The following is a 16,325-nucleotide window of genomic DNA, read 5'->3' on the forward strand; positions in this document are numbered from 1 at the left end:
ACAGCAGGATCATGGTGTCATGAACTTTAATGTATCGTTGACTGGGGTTAAATTAGGACTTAAATGTCTACTTGGATCAGAAAATGTTTTTTAATTTTCTAAAGATGTAACTTGTTCATAAAAGTAAAACTATGTAACTATACAGACATTTTAGATTAGTGAAATATTATTTTAGGTTGGCAATCAACTTAAACTAATTTTTATTCCCCATTTCAAAACTGCCTCTCAGTAGAGCACATACTGAAACCACTTTTAAATTCACTGGAGCCAGGATTTTATTTGGATCTGCACCAAATTGCACAAACTCATGAATATCAGTCTCTTAAACATGTCTGGTTTATTCCATCAAGATCCATGAATTATTCCATAACTACACCACGAAATTTATCACAATGTTGTAAAAACATATAATCTCACCACGTTAAAGAAAGAGACAAGATCTGAATCTGAACCAAATTCTTCCCTGACCGATCATGGTAGTCAGAAAACACAACTCAAAAACAAAACCTCCTCGGCGGATGTAATAAAAGTTAAACTAACTGACTGTTGCAACATTTCTCATTAATTTTGTGTTGTGGAGCAACTTACCAAAACTATTCCTTGCTCATCTTGAAAGAACTTTCAGGAAACTCAAATATTTATTGATTAAAGTCACTGCAGATAAAGATGGACGAGGCTCCTCCACTTCCTGAAATGACCAAAACCATCTTTCAGAGAAATTATTTTGACAATTCAAGTGGTCCACGTCCCATTCATTAACATAGAGGAGACAGGGCTTATGACAGGTGGCGATCAAGACGTATTGGCTTCTCTTTTGCGAGCTGTCATGTTGCCCATCTCAACATAAGGTCTATGGTTTAAGGTTAAATATATGATATTCATCACCTCTAGCGTGATTTCATCATCACTCCCTATTCATGTCTTTACATAAAAAATAGTTGGTCGCTGTGTTAATGTTTAAAATCTTGTGACTATAACTTTTAATGAATGTCTTCTTACACGTGTATGTTCTTCCATCGGTTCATGTATTACAACGCCATCTTGTGGTGTGAGGATGAAATGGGCCTCAACATTTTCCAGAGCAAAATACAAAAAAAAAATCATAATATAACAGAAAAAGCACAGATGAAATGAAACAGCCCCTCATGAAGGAGCAAATCAGTCTGAGATCAGATTATCACTCGACATGTGAATCATGTGTGAAAGAATCCTGATGCACCACATCAGGTTTTTGAAAACAGTCAGATACAGGAAAGTTCTTCAGTTCAATCGCTCCCAGACTCATTTCTCAGTTCTCTGTATCTTCTGAAGTAAATATTCCATCTGCAGGTTCAGATTCGGTTGCCCCTTCTTTGTCTTCTTGCTCAGCATCTGAAACGTCTCCAACTTTTTCTGTTTGTACTTTTGAATGGCTTCTTCTCTCTGCTGCTTGTTCTTCAAGTACTCCTGCAGAGGAACACAACCAGTCAGACTGCACTTTGATTTAAAGTCAAGTAAAATAAAACTCAGAGGAAACAGAGCATGGAATGAGAAGTAAAACAGAGAAACAGCTCACCCCTTTCTTTTGCCTCCGCTTTTCTTTGATTTTCTCAAATTCCTCTTTTGTCTTCTGGTACGACGTCTTATTCTGTATTTTCTTCCTCATGCGGTTGCTCATTGGGAGACTAGAGGAGAACATTACTGAGAATTCATTTCACATTTTAAAGCTGAATTGCTTTTGCCTGCAACTAATAATGAACATCTGACACATCAACATGATACATACACCCAGCAATACTTTGATACATTTAATGGCTCTGACATTTTAGTTGTAATTTGGTTACACAACTCTTTCCTATAAACAATATTTGTTCTTCTCTGACCAACATCACATCCTCCTACCAAGTTTCGTGGAATACATTCAGTGTTTTTAGTGTAAAGCTGCCAACCAGTAGACAAACAAATACATGGACAGAGGTGAAAATAGTCCTCACCTCTCTTTCTCTGCGGCTGCAGACTGCTCAGCGTCCCCAGTCACAGAATCTGTCGGCTCAGATCCAACAGTAACTTCTGGATCTGGATCTGCAGCTTTCGTCTCTTTTGCATCATCATCTTCATCAGTTTCTTCTTCTCTCTCCTTCCCCTTCATCCTCTGCTTACTCCTGTTGACCCTGTTGGTCCAGGCCTCCTGTTTGAGTTTCTGTGCCTCGGCCTGGTACAGATGTCTGAGATGTTCTGGGTACTCATCCTGGTACAGCTGCTTGGACTCGGGGTTCCTCTTCCTATCCTTCCGCAGCAGCTTGTTGTACTCGTGTCTGACTTTCTCCTTCCTCTTGAAGGCAAACCCTTGACCTGAGGAGTGAAGAATACACACAAGTTCAAATTGACACTCCTTATTGTTCAATAATTATTAGATAATTTATATGCCGAATTTATCAGAAGATACATATGTTTAAAAAAATATGTTTTTAAATATTTTATCTAGCAGCACATTTTGACAAACGAAGCAGAGGAATTAAATGACTATATTTCTAGGTTGAGTTTGGTGACATGCATATCTAAAGGTTTAAACGTGCTGTACCTGGATCTTTCTCTTCTTGTGTGATTTAACTTTTTCTCTGTATCTAACTAATGTAAATAAACTTCAACAGAGAAGCTGAATAAAACAGAAGTACCTTCATTGACGCTGCCTTCGAACACTTTGTGGTCTGGGGTCCATTTCTTCTTCTTCACCCCCTGCACGCCGCTGTTTGATTTCTTCCAGCTCCCATCTTTCCCTGTAAACTTTTTATTCTTCATTTTACGATCTGTCGGCGCCATTTGAGCCAAATCTTCAAAAAAAAAAGACGCGAGATGTTTACATGTGGAGGTTTCCGCTGTCGCTGGGAGATGACGTAGAAAGAGAGCAGCCACGTCCAGTCGATCCCAGAGCGTGTTCTAAAGCCAGCATCTGTTACGAACCTGAAAATACTTTGAAAATGACTAAATTTCTTTCTAAGTCTCCAGAATCATCTCTAGTTTTCTGTCGCACGCTGACTCGGCTGTTCAGTCTCTGTACTTTGTTAGTTTCTTGTTTCCTGAGGGAAAATAATCAAACAAGCATTTTCTATTGATGATGTCTGGACGTACGTCATCAGCGGAGGACTTCTCCCACGCGTCGGTTCGGTGGGAATCGAACATGTGTGCCTCCTCTCTCAGCCTCTCAGACATCCAGCAGAGGATCCACGGAGTCACGCGCTTCCTGTCGGTGACCCTGAGCATCGCTGACGCGCACACTGTGGACTTTTACACGCGCGACGTGTGGACGCGCTTCGTGGCCGTGACGCCGGAAGAGGTCCTGTCCGCTGTCAGCTCCGGCGGCGACCAGCAGGGGGAGCCAGAGCCCGAAGCTAAAGGTCAATACACATGAAGTCGTGTGGCCATGAAAATAATTTAATTAAAAAGTTTGTTAAGTAAACTTGTGAGCAGCAGTTTCTAATAATGCATCTATATTAGATTCGTTTATGATTAGTTTGATTTATGATTTTATAATAATATTATATTTCTTTTTTATTTCATTGTTTGTTTGTTTTCAAATTATATAATAATAGTAATATGTAAAAGCATAATTAGTTATTGAACTGATTACTCAAGAAGTTAATTTATCGTTATTAATATACTCAGCAGTTGTGGGCAAAATTGATTTATTAACAGCTTATTTAAGTTTCGATGAATGGATAACCAACATTAATGAGTGCATTGTTACCAAATACAAAGAATAAACACAAGCCAAAAGTTCTAATGGAGTAATTATTTGTATTTCTCTAGTCAATAGAAAATAAGGTTTAAATGAAAGTGTCAGTCAGAAACCAAAGAGGAATATTCTCGTCCTCTGGGGGCATCGAACCAAGTGGAGGCAGCCCTGTTTTAATTTAGTCTCATTTTCTTGAGAGCACAACGACTGCAGTCTTCTCATCTGCGGTAGAAAAGTAGATCCAATGAAAACACATTCACACTGAGGCCTGTGGATCATCCAGCTGTAACCACATCATTGTTTCTGGACAATGAAGCTGCTGTTAAACTATAAATTGATGCTGAAAGCAACACAAATGAAATTCCTTTGTATTGGGTAATGAACAAAGTCTTCACATGATTTCATTCATTCTTATAAAAGAGAACAAAAACTTCAGAATTTGAATGGATGTTAAGTTTAAGTAAATGTCTACATTAGTTAATACAATTTTTTGCAAATTTGCTGACGTTTCTGTGCCTTTCTTCCCAAACAGATGAGCCCAGAACCACGTTTGGATTCTGCTGTGAAACAAAGCGACTGGTCGATATCCGTGAACTTCTGCAGGCAGCCAGGGCCCACTCGCTCCCAGGCCTCGGAGTGTGTTGGAGCAGGGAGGAGCTGCTGCAGGGCCTCAGAGAGACGGGGTCTGAGGGTGGCGCTGCACCAGCAGAGACAGGAAGGAGCGACGACGGTATGAAAACATCCAGGAGGGATCTGGGACTTATTTAAAAGTACATGTAAATATGTTTCACTTTTCTGCTGCTGTGATGCTCCAGGTGCTGAGCTGGAAACAGATGAGTTCATGAACTCCAAAAAGTCTCATGAGGTCCAGGCCATGTCTGAGGTGGTGGCCTGTTTGGCTCAGCGCTGTGGAGTCAAACAGGTAGAATAACACAACTATAAACTTCCATAATTGGTCTTACGACCCTGATTTAGGAATTTATTTCTCCGTCCATCTTTTGTTCTCCCACCCAGGTGATAGATGTGGGCTCGGGGAAAGGCTACCTGAGTTCCTTCCTGTCGCTGCAGTACGGTCTCCGGGTTTACGGCATCGACTCGTCCAGCACCAACACCCACGGAGCCCAGGAGAGGAACAGGAAGCTGAAGAAGTTCTCCAGAGTCTACCAGAAACACAGCAAGGCAGCGAGGGCACGTGGAGAGGCCGCGCATTCACCTCAGAAGGAGTTAGGAGTAGAACTAAAACCTGGAGCGAATGATGACAGTGGTGTTTTATGTGGTGGAATCATGACACAGGAGAAGGAGAAGGTTTTAACTGTATTATCAGATGTCAGCCCCACAACAAACCCAGAAACCGAGGAGCTCTTCCTTAGCTCCCTGTCAGTGGACGTGATAGAGACTACATCCACCAGAATTCCCCCCAGCCGGCTGAGCGAGGAGGAGAGGGAGAGGAGGAAGAGGGAGAACCTGGAGAGGAAAGCCCTGAACAGAGGCGAGAGCGCCGCCACCGTATTTTCACCCCTCACGTCGTACGTTACCGCGGAGACGGAGCTGAGAGAGCTCATCGACGAGCTGGAGGTGAGCAGACGCAGAGAGTCGGAAAGTAAATGTTGGAAATAGATTTAGTGCGTGTCGGGTGACGGTGCAGACAGGAGGGCCAGCAGCTCCTGAAATTACACGTCTGTCACCGCAGCTGGAGTTTGCATCACCGCGGTGAGTGTGGGATGTGACTGCTGCGCCAAATGTGCAGGCGCGTCATCATCAATAAAGTTCACCATCGATCTCCTTCCTCTCTTCTGCTTCTTCTCTTCTCTTCTTTCTCTGCGTGCTTTCTCCACCCTCGAGGACGCCGTCATGGTCGGGCTGCACACGTGCGGCGACTTGGCTCCCAGCACCCTGCGGATGTTTGTGGCCAAACCGGAGCTGGCCGCTGTCTGCAGCGTGGGCTGCTGCTATCACCTGCTGTCTGAGGAGTTTGACCCGGCTGCACAGGGTAAGCACACGCACACGCACGCACACACACACACACACACACACACGCACGCACACACGCACTGATGGTGACACAGCCCAGTTTCTGGATATTTTTCTCTGGACCTGGTGGGAAAAGTTCTGTAAAATGTCCAGCGCAACTGACTCAAATATCTCTGGTCAATATCAGGAAAATGTCCCCGACGACGTTGCATGACTTTAAGAAAGAACCCTCTGTGAAGTCGATAGAGTCATCGCTTCTTAACAGTGCGCCCTCCGACCCTGGCGTCATCAGGGCCGTCGTAGCTTCAGCTGAGGGGGGGAAAATGATCTCATGACATCTGATTGAAAACACTCCTCTGTGCTTGTTTCTCGAAACACATCTTTTAAAGAGAGGAACAAAAGGAATTCACTCACTCACACACACACGCTCAAGCTCTCTCTCCCATGTTGGCCTTACAGTGCAGTCTGGGATGCAGGCCAGCTCCTGTGGTGGCCCGCCTCACCCCAGAAAGGAGCTAAATGGCTGAAAAGCTTCGTTCTAGAAGGCGGTTACGAACTTGTATGATCTGATCTTTTTGGAATGAAGCATTTCCTCAAATGCATCATTCGTTTCGTGTAGATGATGTCAGAACTTTCTGTCCAATCCCATCGTGTTTACTCACAACTGCTCACAGGCGAGAGAGCTCAGGCGTCTCACGTCTGCGGCCGCCCGCATTTTCAAGTGGACGTGTCCAGTCGTGCACAAGGACATGAGAAATATTTGTCCTTTTAATTGCAGTGCATGCACACGGCTACTTCAGATGTGATCTCCGTGGTCAGCATGAGGCCGGTTATTATAAACAGCCTCATGCACGGGCTGTAATCTACACGTCAGACTGAGGAAAGGCTTGTCTGCTCCAATTACCGCTAAGGGCCTGTGTCAGCGCGCCATGTGCAGGGCTGAAGGGGAGGCTGACCCAACCGCTTCCATGTTAGCGTGTCCAGAGCAGTTTTCATGAGCAGCCGCAGCTGCACATGTTATTAGTGCTTCCTTTGACCGCGTCCCTCTGGACTCACCGTGTCTCGGCCCCGGTCACTGACCCTTTTTAGAAATGACATGAAAAGGATGGCAGGCTGTCAAGAAGTCACACAGTGTGCTCCCATTGGGAATCTGTGTGTGTGTGTGTTTGAGAGAAACCAAATATGTGTATTTCCCAACATGGCAAACAAGATGCTAGTACATGACTGTTACCTCCACCGAGCAGGTTTATGTTTTTGTCTGCGTTTGTTTATTTGGTTGTTAGTTGAACAAATCCTTCATAATCTTTGATCGATTTATTTCTCAGAAAGTAAATCACAGATTTTTATTAGAAAATAAAACCAGGCATGTTTACTAGACAGATATTTATGAGTGTGCAATTTGGTGCAGACTCAAACAAAAACCTGGTGCTCGCGTTGTCATTCAAGTTAAATCTATAAAGTTTAGATGATTGAGATAATAAAAACAAAGAAGAAGAGATGGATTCTTCATTAACGTAATTTAAAATGAGCTTCCCTGGACAGATATTTAAAATTCATATCCACTGATTGCAACAAGATTATTCAACACAAGCTGATCAGTCACCTCACTGTTTTAGTTCCTGTGTGTTTTCCTCCTCAGAGTGTTTGCACAGTGTGTGTGGTTTCCCTCTGAGCCGGTACCTCCGCAGCCAGTCCTGCTTCTGCGGCAGGAACGCCAGGATGTCTGCGTGTTTGGTGAGTTTGAGTGACGCCGCAAAAATAAAAAATAAAAAGTGCACAGCAGCATCTTTCTAACATAAACATGTAGTAGCGACTGTTTTGCGGTTCTGTAACAAGAGCCTGAATTCAAGTGAATAAACTGACTGCACACAGCAGGGAATGGTATTTGTGTCCGGGTGGATTTTAGCTGGTATTAACGCTTTATATCGTTTTTCTGGAAAAACACAGGCGCTGGAGAGAGTCTCACTCGGCCAGGGGGTGAGTAAGGAATGGATACTCTGTGTAATCAATATCATAAACTAGCAGTCATCATTGTAAACGACTGGGAGTTAAATGTCTTTGCACCCATCAAAACAAATCCATCAAACACGCAGGGGTTCACAATCCTTCACGACTCGGTTATCATCACCGTTAATCTCCTGCCTGTGTTCAAACAATCAGCCCATTAACTCTGCTATTGTTTTCAGTCTGTGATGGACTGCAGTGTATTTATTTATAAATGCAGAACGCTGAGCTCCAGGCCACAGCTGACACACGATAGGCTCACACGTTCATATGGAATATTTATAAATATTAATGCAATCACGCAGAGGATTGATTACTTTTCTGGAGCCGGGGGCAGAATCAGAAAAACAGTCCTCGGCTCGGAAAGTGTCAGAAATGTTTATCGAGCATTCGTACACATGTTGGATGGGTCTCGAGGGGATAATAAACTTTTGTTTTTGAAAAATACAGTAAAGTGCATCATGTTGAGTCAAGTTACATCCGATCTTTTCTACAGATTCAGATGGAGTCTCTGTTCTACCGAGCAGTTCTTCACGTTATTCTGAGGGATCACTACAGCTCCTATAAAAGGTAACAGACAGGAATTGTCACCTGGAGTTGTGTGAGAGAACACTGCACATTATATTCCAAGATATCTCACATTTCTTCTGAACCAGAGAGAAAAAGGTTTTGTTTCTGGTTTATTTTAGAACTTAAACTGACACATGTCATCCTCATGGTGGCGCTAGAGGAAAGATCAGGGGATTATCACAGGATTCACCCTCTCCTGTCATTACTGCTGTAAAAAATAAAAAAAAGAGCAGCTGTCGAGATATTTCATTCTGGAACAAAAGTGGTGGATGTAACCATTTCTGGAAAGACGAAAATACAGGTTTCAATTTTTATTTCTTCTTCTTTTTTTAAAATGTATTCTACGTTCATTATTTTTCGTCTTCATGTGTTTGACTCTGACACAAAAAACAATTAGTTTGAGGACGTTCATTTGGGCTCGGGAGATTCTGATGAACATTTTATCACTAGATGAGGATAATGAGCCGCTCTTTACCTTTTATACAAATGGAGCTTTCCTGCACATTTGCTGTTGTTAATTAGCATCATTAATGACTGAGAGTTTAGGGACATTTCAGTCCAGATCTGGATCCAGATTTGTTAAACGAACGATTCAGGTAAATGTCGCAGACTCCAATTAGCTCTTATCAGACACACTCGATCAAAGATTCCTAAAAGACACAGGTCCCCACTGCTCTGTGACCTTCAGGTTAATGACTTACATCAGATCAGGATCGGATATCCATTCGTTTCCTCCAGGCTGCGTCTATTCATCCCAGTTTAGTCCTTTAGACGTGTTTAACAGTGAAGAAAAAAAAGGCATGATGAGCGAATGTTGTTTATTCCGTCAGGTGGAAATGAGATGTTCAGGGACTCAGGAATGACAGAATGTACATATGTGTGTTTGTTCCACAGTGAGAAGCGAGTGGGGAAAGTGTACTCCAAGTCTACATCCTTCGTGGACTACGTTCGTCGAGCTCTACGCAGACTGGAGCTGGACGAATCAAAGGTCGGGCCCAGAATTCATATTCAAATTCAAATCAGGCGGATTCTTCTCTCTCTCTCTTTTATTCCCCTGTATTCACATTGTCTCTCCTTTTCTGATCGACACCTTTCTCTTGTTCCTCAGCTCACGGATGACGACATCCAGAGTTACCACGAAACACACAGGCCACGCATGGGCGAGATGGACGCCTTCAACATGGTGAGTCCCTTCTATCTGTTGTTTTGAACATGCAAAGGGCATTTTGTCGGGCTCCATCACATGGTATCCACGCCCCAATGCATGCTGGGCTTTATCATCTATTGACACTTGTCACATTAGTGGGAGTAGCTCTTTAAGGGACATATTAGCAGATGTGTGACTGTGAAAAACTCTTAAATGAAATGAATGAATATTTATGTTTGTTTCATGTAGAGAAATGAATCTTTGTCTCCTGTCTTCCTGTCGCGTAGTTGAAGGTGACGCTGGCTCCCTGCATCGAAGGTCTGATTCTCCTGGATCGTCTGTGTTTCCTGAAAGAACAGGTAAAATCCCTCAACGTGTTCTTACTGAATATTCTTATAAATGTATGGATACAGGTCACTTGTGTTGTTGGGGTCATGCTGTACATGGGAAGTGTGCAAAAACACTGAAGTGAGTGTGTAACTCACAGTGAAATTACCCAGCAGTCATGTGGCACACAGGTCTCACTTCATGATATAATCAGCCTGTTGGTTGTGATTTGAACTTTGTGTCCCAGCCGACGAATCCTGTGTGTCATCATCCCTTGATCCCTTCAAATCTTTCACAGTAACGAAGGTGTCGTCCAAATTCAAACCAGCCTCCAGTTAAACGTCAAATGATTCAGCAGCCAAACACAACAATGCTAATTTCTGCTCCGAGTCACTGAGATGAGATAAAGTGCGTACGAGCCGCCGGCTCTCAACCTCTGATTACATGCTGAGCTCGTGTGTCAGACGGACTTCCTCAATAAGGTCGTGCAATCACGAGCATATACAGTAAAACGTCGAGAGCGCCGGACATCAACGAGAGATCTCCCCGGAGGAGGAGAAGAGGAGCCGATGAATGAGATCCATGTGATGATAAGTGTTCTTAAGCAGCATGTAGAAAACACACAGATCAGTTTGTTCCATCATCAGCCTCAGCGGTACAGAGAACTAACTACCTCCACCGAGGCCCAACGCTCTCCTTAAATTCAACGGAGCCGCACCCAACTGTCAACATTCATGGATTTAAATCTGTTTTTTTAACAAGATCTACAAATGATTTCCTGGGAAGTCGATGAAAATATAGAAAAAAAAAATCCTTTTTCACAATATTAAAGAAGGAGAAGAAATAAAATCCTGGATCCAGACCCAACGCCAAAATGTAACGGCTTCTTTCTTGGCCCTTGTCCCATCCCTGTGCTGAATCTTTTGCATTATCCTGCTGTCCCATCACCATCTAAATAAAATTCAATGTTGATAAAACATTTTATTTTACTGCACTTTTCTAGAAACCCAATGACACCTAACAATATGTCATAAATAAATACTAGCGTTAAAATTGGGTTCGGAGAATCAAACACTTGTCAATACAACGTATGTTACACAAGAAGTAAAACCAAGTAAACAAGTAAAACCAAGGTGAAAATCAGGTGAGGAGGCAACAATTGAATACAAATTGATTTTACACCACTCTCAGGAAATCACACGGACGAGGCCTCTGAAAAAATCTCGTTGCACCGAAACCAAAAGCCGTAACTGAATTTCATCAATTCTATTTTGCTCTCGCAGTTTATTTACGAGTTGAAAACGACGTCAGTATGAGAGTTAAGAAAATGCAGCTGTGGGGGGGGGGGCTGTCATCTGGCAGTGCACTGTGCAAAAAGCCACATCATCTAATGCTGCTTTCACTTACACACAGACAATAGACTTACATCCACTGAAACTTGGACCTCTTCTGTTTCTATCTGGTTTCACTTATGAACCGAACTCCTCCAAATGTGCAACATGACAAAAGCAGCTCATCATGTATTGGAATGGAGCGATGACAAGACGAGCAGTGGAACAATGTACGAGCTCTCCCGAGTCACAATAACAGGGGTTTTTCCTTTTCTTCACATTATGATGAAATCGTTAGAACGCAGCAGAAGTACAGAATTAGTCTGGAGAAATTCTTACTGGCTTTGTCCTGCGTCCGTTTGGTTCACGTTTGGTTAACGCAACATGTCCTCAAGATGCAGCACATGAACAGTAGGGGCAGTGTAAGGAAGATACGCTAACTTCAGTGCCGCCATGTTTTTTATTTGCAGTAATAGCAAGTATGTGAACAATTTCTCTAAATACTCAAAATACTCAAAAGTACATACGTAGCCAGTAGCAAGCATTGACTGTATATAAAGATGGATGACGCGTCTCCACTTCCTCTCTGAATTAAATTAAACCAATTATCCAGGATATGGGTGCGGCGGAATCTAGATTCTGCCGATCACGAGTCAGTCTCACCCATTTTTATAAGCATTAAATCAAAGATAATAAAGAAACACTTGAACAAACAATCATGACAGAAAATGTACTTAACGTGAACGTATGACCTATACTTTCACCAGCCACCAGGGGGTGATCAACATAATTCATAAATCTATTTAATTCATAAGTCACATTTAGATTTGTAGCCATCCAGGAAGACAAACTTGTTTTTACGCATGAGTTCTCCTGACACAATATTTGTACAGATGGTTCTTCCCTGCACATTCAATAGAGAAATCGTTGTTAGTAAGAACATCACACAGCAGGCAGATGCCAGGGGTCACAAAGCCAAAGTGGGAGGAGAAGCTGAAAAATGTTTTACGTCCATGTGTTTCTAATTCCTTTTGTTTTCTGGGCGTGTGTCTTTGTTTGTTCTGCAGGAGAGCGTTTCCCTCTCGGCGCTGGTGCAGCTCTTCGATCCGCTGCTGTCGCCGAGATGTTACGCCGTCGTCGGGCTGAAGAGTTGCGACGACAGAATCACGAGCCGATGAACTTTTCACACGTGGTTATAATCCGCTCATCGGGGGGGGATTGCGATTATATGATCGCTGATTATATTTTACACGTGACCGATCCTGCTTGTTTTAATCATGTGTAGGATTTCATCCAAATTGTGTAATTTATTCACTGTCTGCAACATCTTGTTTTATTTAATATCATTTACAGTTTTTGACGAGAAACAAATGTTAAGTATTTTCGGGGCTCGGTCCTTGACCGTGCGCTCTTCTCAGACGACAACACATAAAAAAAACACATGTTTTAAAACACCTGGAATAAACGTCCGCGCTGTTTGATTGAATTATGTCCATCCCGGCCTTTTGTCTTTACGTTTGAGTGACTCTTGAGAAAACACTGGTTTTTAAGGACCATCCAGGGACAGGGGAGCGTCGTGGGACTTCAGGGAGACTTGGATCACCTCTGTTGACATGTCTGGAAACTCAATTTCCAGGCTCCCAGACCAGAGGCAGCTTGGTAAAAACCAAAGACAGATCCTGGATCCCTTTTTAATCTTTATCTCTGTTCTGCTCTGTCTTTTCTCATTTAATAAATCATGTCTTTCTCACATGCTTGAAAACAAATGCGAGTGTTTTGAGTTCATATTCGTTGGGCTTGTGGGAATTACTCTAAGAGTCAAGAGGTCGATGTGGTAAATTTCTCATTTCTCATAGTTCTAATATTAATACACACGTAATTCGAGCTGTTTACATTACTTAACAAAATTGTGAAGAAACCCAGAATACACTTTTCCACAGTGCACCCCCGGTACAAAGCATCTCCTTGTATCACGTCCTCCACCGTCCTTGCATTTTATAACTATATCAGCAGCAGCCTGCACATCTGCAGCCCATCCATAGGTCTGCTCCGTCAGCCTCGCCCCCATGAAACTGTCCCAGAGTTTTTATTTTTATCTCGGTAAAGGCAGATGGTGAATGTCTCTTGCCGTGTCTGGACCGTGTTGGGATCCAGCACCGTTTTTTGCTCTGACAGATCACCATGGCCGCCAAACCGGTTTGACACGAACGCGACCGAGTTATAAATGCTGCTGAGTTTTGTTGTGGCAATGTGAATCACGTCCTGTTGACCTCTCCTCTCCTCGATGCTGGCACGCATGTTTGCACACATCTACTGTATGTATATATAAAACACACACATCCTGGCTCAGCCTCTTTCATGTGCCCACATGGATGATAAAAGGCCGACTGTCAGTGCACACAAACAAACACGCAGGGGAGAAATCAGAAAAAGCTGTTTCCAGTAGTGAGTAAACGACGATTTCCTGACTTTCCACTCTACAGACGACAGGAAGAACTGGGTGACGGGATGTGATGAAGGCCGGGGGAGACAGAAGGAGTGCATGTAGGGAAATCGTGCGAGGCGATCCCATCTTAGGTCCACTGCAAAGCAGGAGTGAGACATGCAGAGGGGAAGTGAAGGGAATACGTCAAACACTTGGGCCCTTCGCTGTGATCACGGCGGTTTCTCACGATGGTGTTTGGACATGATACAAGTTCCTGTTCCTCTACCTAACGTGAGAAATCATCTCAAGGTTCCCCCGACTTCATGAACAGGAAGGGAGCTGTGTTGGCGTTACGCGGCTCTTTAAACTTCGTCCAATGACGTCTTTAAGATCACAGCTGGTGAATGTCAAAGAATGCCCCTTTTATTGTGAAACGAGGGGAACTGAGGGGAACTCAACCCACGAGCAGAAAATAATCAAAGGGGTCAAATTTGGAAGGGAAGCAGGAAGTTTTCTTGAGCATCTACGGATTGAAATTGAGGGAAAAGATGAGCGGGAGGAAGAAATGAGCCAGTGTTAGTGGTCGTTTGTTAAATGTGAGGAAGCACCTGGGAGAAAACGCCTTCGAGCACAAACTCCTCCAATCCACCTTTACTTCTACCTCCACTAATGTCTTCCATCTGAGCATCTTCATCCTGTCCTGTTTACACTGTCCCCAGCACAAACTGGGATTTTTCTGGGGCTGGGCCCACAGCCATCAGAGGGGAGGCAGCCATCGTCACGCCAACGATTCTCTGCCAGATTCCCTGGTTGTGAGAAAAGAGGGGATTTGGTTGATTAGATTAGAATCACTGTTTTCAGCATGAGTCACTGCAGAGAGATGTGGACAGAAAAATGTCTCGCACCAGTCGCAGTGGGACATGCAGACAGGTATGTGAAGACATGTTTGACACTGAGCCTCACACAGGTGAATGGTAAACTGTTGTTTCCAATGTTGTAAACATCATCGTGTATTTCTGAGGATTCAGACTCACATTTTCCATTAACGGAGCCCATTCTGGTGTAATGTGACCCAGTTTGATATCTAATTCGATCAGACTATGACTCAAGTCACAGAAAGTGGCCGGTCAACTAAAAGCGTTGTTATGTATGCTGGTAGAAAGTACGACTCCAACCTCTAATGTGACTGGAAATACAAATATAATGCTTTATTTTCTTCTATATTGTTATTAAAGTGCCACACTGTTTCGATTTGGTTACTGAATATTACACTGAATATTCTGTTTCTAAAACAAGCGCTCATCATCGTATCCATCGTAACACAGCATCAAAACCAAACAAATTATCAAGCCCCTCATTTTTTTCCGGGCAGAGTTCTATTTCTGATCCTCCCGAATGGCAGAATTATAAGGTGACCTTATTTTCCACAAAGGGGTGGGTTTGATTTGGCTCCTGATTTCAGTTTGTTGAGGGTAGATGTTGATATTAATACCATCAGTGAGCTATTTTTTGCAGGGCCTGGTGCTTCCAGCTGTGATTATCTGTTTCCTGTGAGATGTTTATCTGCAGGGGTGAAGCAGCAGTGTTTCCGGAGTAAATAGCAGGAGGGAAATTACCATTACTCGCTTGGTGTGGCCTGAAATCTCTTAATAACAGGGTCGATGGAAATTTACTTTATTATTAAAAGGTTTGAATTAGACATGAGAAATTTTACCTGAAGTGTTTTCATTATTCCTAAAACAAAACAACGTTGCTTAAAAGTGATCAAACCCATGTGCTTTAAATTATAAGATCTACAAAATGATTTTCACCTTCAAAAACCAGAGGAAACTGAACGGGAAATAAAAGAAGAATTTCAACCAAAGACAAATATTGAGACTTAATTCAGGATTCCTAGAGATAAAAACATTGTAAGCATGTTTAGTAATTTACTTATCATCTCATCAGATCAGAACTCCCACGTCAGATGCAAATTAAACCTGCAGCTAAAACCTAAAAAGGATGTTTTTATGTTGAACCATCCCATGTTTACACCTTTAGAGCGAGCGATACACTCACTATGCTCGTCCATAATCAGTCACAGCGGGTAAACACTTCTTCTCCTGTGACGTGTTTGTTTTGCCGTGCGTGGACCTGTTTACACTGCGGAATATTTCTCCTGCTTTTCCGTCGCTAATCCCTTAATCACTTGTGCTGGCTGCTGCAGGACAGAGCGCCCCTTGTCCCCCCACGGGGCAGCACGAGGGCACGGTGTTCGTCTCGTACGGGCTTTGTGTTTGCATGTGTGTGTTTGCCGTGTACAGATGACAAAAGCAACGGCAAGAAGGCCGAGTTCTGAGGTTGTCTCACAGATCGTTTATCAGAGGGACAGTTTCTTCTTCCAGCCCAAACAAGGACCCTCGTTTGTTACCTCTCAGCGCTGATGGATGCTGCAGAGGAGGAAGCACTTGGACATAAGTCTCAGGGATAAAAACAGAGCACCCTGTCTTTCCTAAATAGTCCAACAGGTTCCGCGGGGGTCAGGGTCGAGCCTTGTTTGGAATCAGGGTCGCTGTTACAAATGGTTCCCTAACCTCGGCCTGTGGTGCTCTGTCACTGTCTCACCCATCGGCAGCCGATGCCCTGACTCTCCACACATCCCTCTCCAACCATCTGTTTTGATTCCCTGACTGTGGGACAGGCATCGGTCCAGCTGGTTGCCTGACCGACACCCGTATGCATCCACGCCATATAGGGCGAGTTCATCCATCACACAACCTCTCTCAGTTAGGCCCCCTCGTGGTGACAGTTGGGGGGATTGGTGGATGGCAACTAAATCAATATTTTTAATTTGGGGGG

General features: G+C 43.4%; 2 protein-coding genes across 3 annotated transcripts; one reads left to right on the forward strand and one right to left on the reverse strand.

Annotated features, from left to right (window-relative positions):
- Positions 1–250: 250 nt before the first annotated feature.
- On the reverse strand, positions 251–3,248 carry ccdc59 (coiled-coil domain containing 59). Of its 2 annotated transcripts, XM_020092443.2 has the most exons (5): positions 3,109–3,248; positions 2,655–2,810; positions 1,974–2,331; positions 1,556–1,664; positions 951–1,446 (listed from the first exon to the last, which is right to left on the reverse strand). In XM_020092443.2, exons 2-5 carry the CDS (start codon positions 2,797–2,799, stop codon positions 1,282–1,284), a joined length of 777 nt encoding a protein of 258 aa, XP_019948002.2. In that variant the 5' UTR covers positions 2,800–2,810; positions 3,109–3,248; the 3' UTR covers positions 951–1,281. The 2 variants fall into 2 exon arrangements, with proteins under 2 accessions (XP_019948003.2, XP_019948002.2); XM_020092444.2 differs by having other exon boundaries at positions 251–1,446; positions 2,655–3,124.
- Positions 2,997–12,828, forward strand: mettl25 (methyltransferase like 25). The gene is made up of 12 exons (XM_020092441.2): positions 2,997–3,374; positions 4,245–4,442; positions 4,528–4,634; positions 4,727–5,287; positions 5,555–5,702; positions 7,323–7,417; positions 7,631–7,660; positions 8,184–8,257; positions 9,152–9,245; positions 9,366–9,440; positions 9,692–9,763; positions 12,130–12,828. The coding sequence occupies exons 1-12, from the start codon at positions 3,092–3,094 to the stop codon at positions 12,238–12,240; spliced, it is 1,848 nt and encodes a 615-aa protein (XP_019948000.2). The 5' UTR covers positions 2,997–3,091; the 3' UTR covers positions 12,241–12,828.
- Positions 12,829–16,325: the final 3,497 nt, after the last annotated feature.

The sequence above is a fragment of the Paralichthys olivaceus genome, chromosome 23 (genome assembly GCF_024713975.1).
Source record: "Paralichthys olivaceus isolate ysfri-2021 chromosome 23, ASM2471397v2, whole genome shotgun sequence".
NCBI classification, from domain to species: domain Eukaryota; kingdom Metazoa; phylum Chordata; class Actinopteri; order Pleuronectiformes; family Paralichthyidae; genus Paralichthys; species Paralichthys olivaceus.

Excerpts from the sequence above, each read along its gene's own strand:
- mettl25 (XM_020092441.2), top strand. The coding sequence starts at position 3,092 with ATGATGTCTGGACGTACGTCATCAGCGGAGGACTTCTCCCACGCGTCG. Across the intron at positions 4,635-4,726 it reads AGCGCTGTGGAGTCAAACAG|GTGATAGATGTGGGCTCGGG; the intron begins GTAGAATAACAC and ends TCTCCCACCCAG. Across the intron at positions 7,418-7,630 it reads CCAGGATGTCTGCGTGTTTG|GCGCTGGAGAGAGTCTCACT; the intron begins GTGAGTTTGAGT and ends GGAAAAACACAG.
- ccdc59 (XM_020092444.2), bottom strand. The coding sequence starts at position 2,799 with ATGGCGCCGACAGATCGTAAAATGAAGAATAAAAAGTTTACAGGGAAA. Across the intron at positions 2,332-2,654 it reads CGAAGGCAGCGTCAATGAAG|GTCAAGGGTTTGCCTTCAAG; the intron begins GTACTTCTGTTT and ends TTCACTCCTCAG. Across the intron at positions 1,665-1,973 it reads GCAGCCGCAGAGAAAGAGAG|TCTCCCAATGAGCAACCGCA; the intron begins GTGAGGACTATT and ends GTTCTCCTCTAG.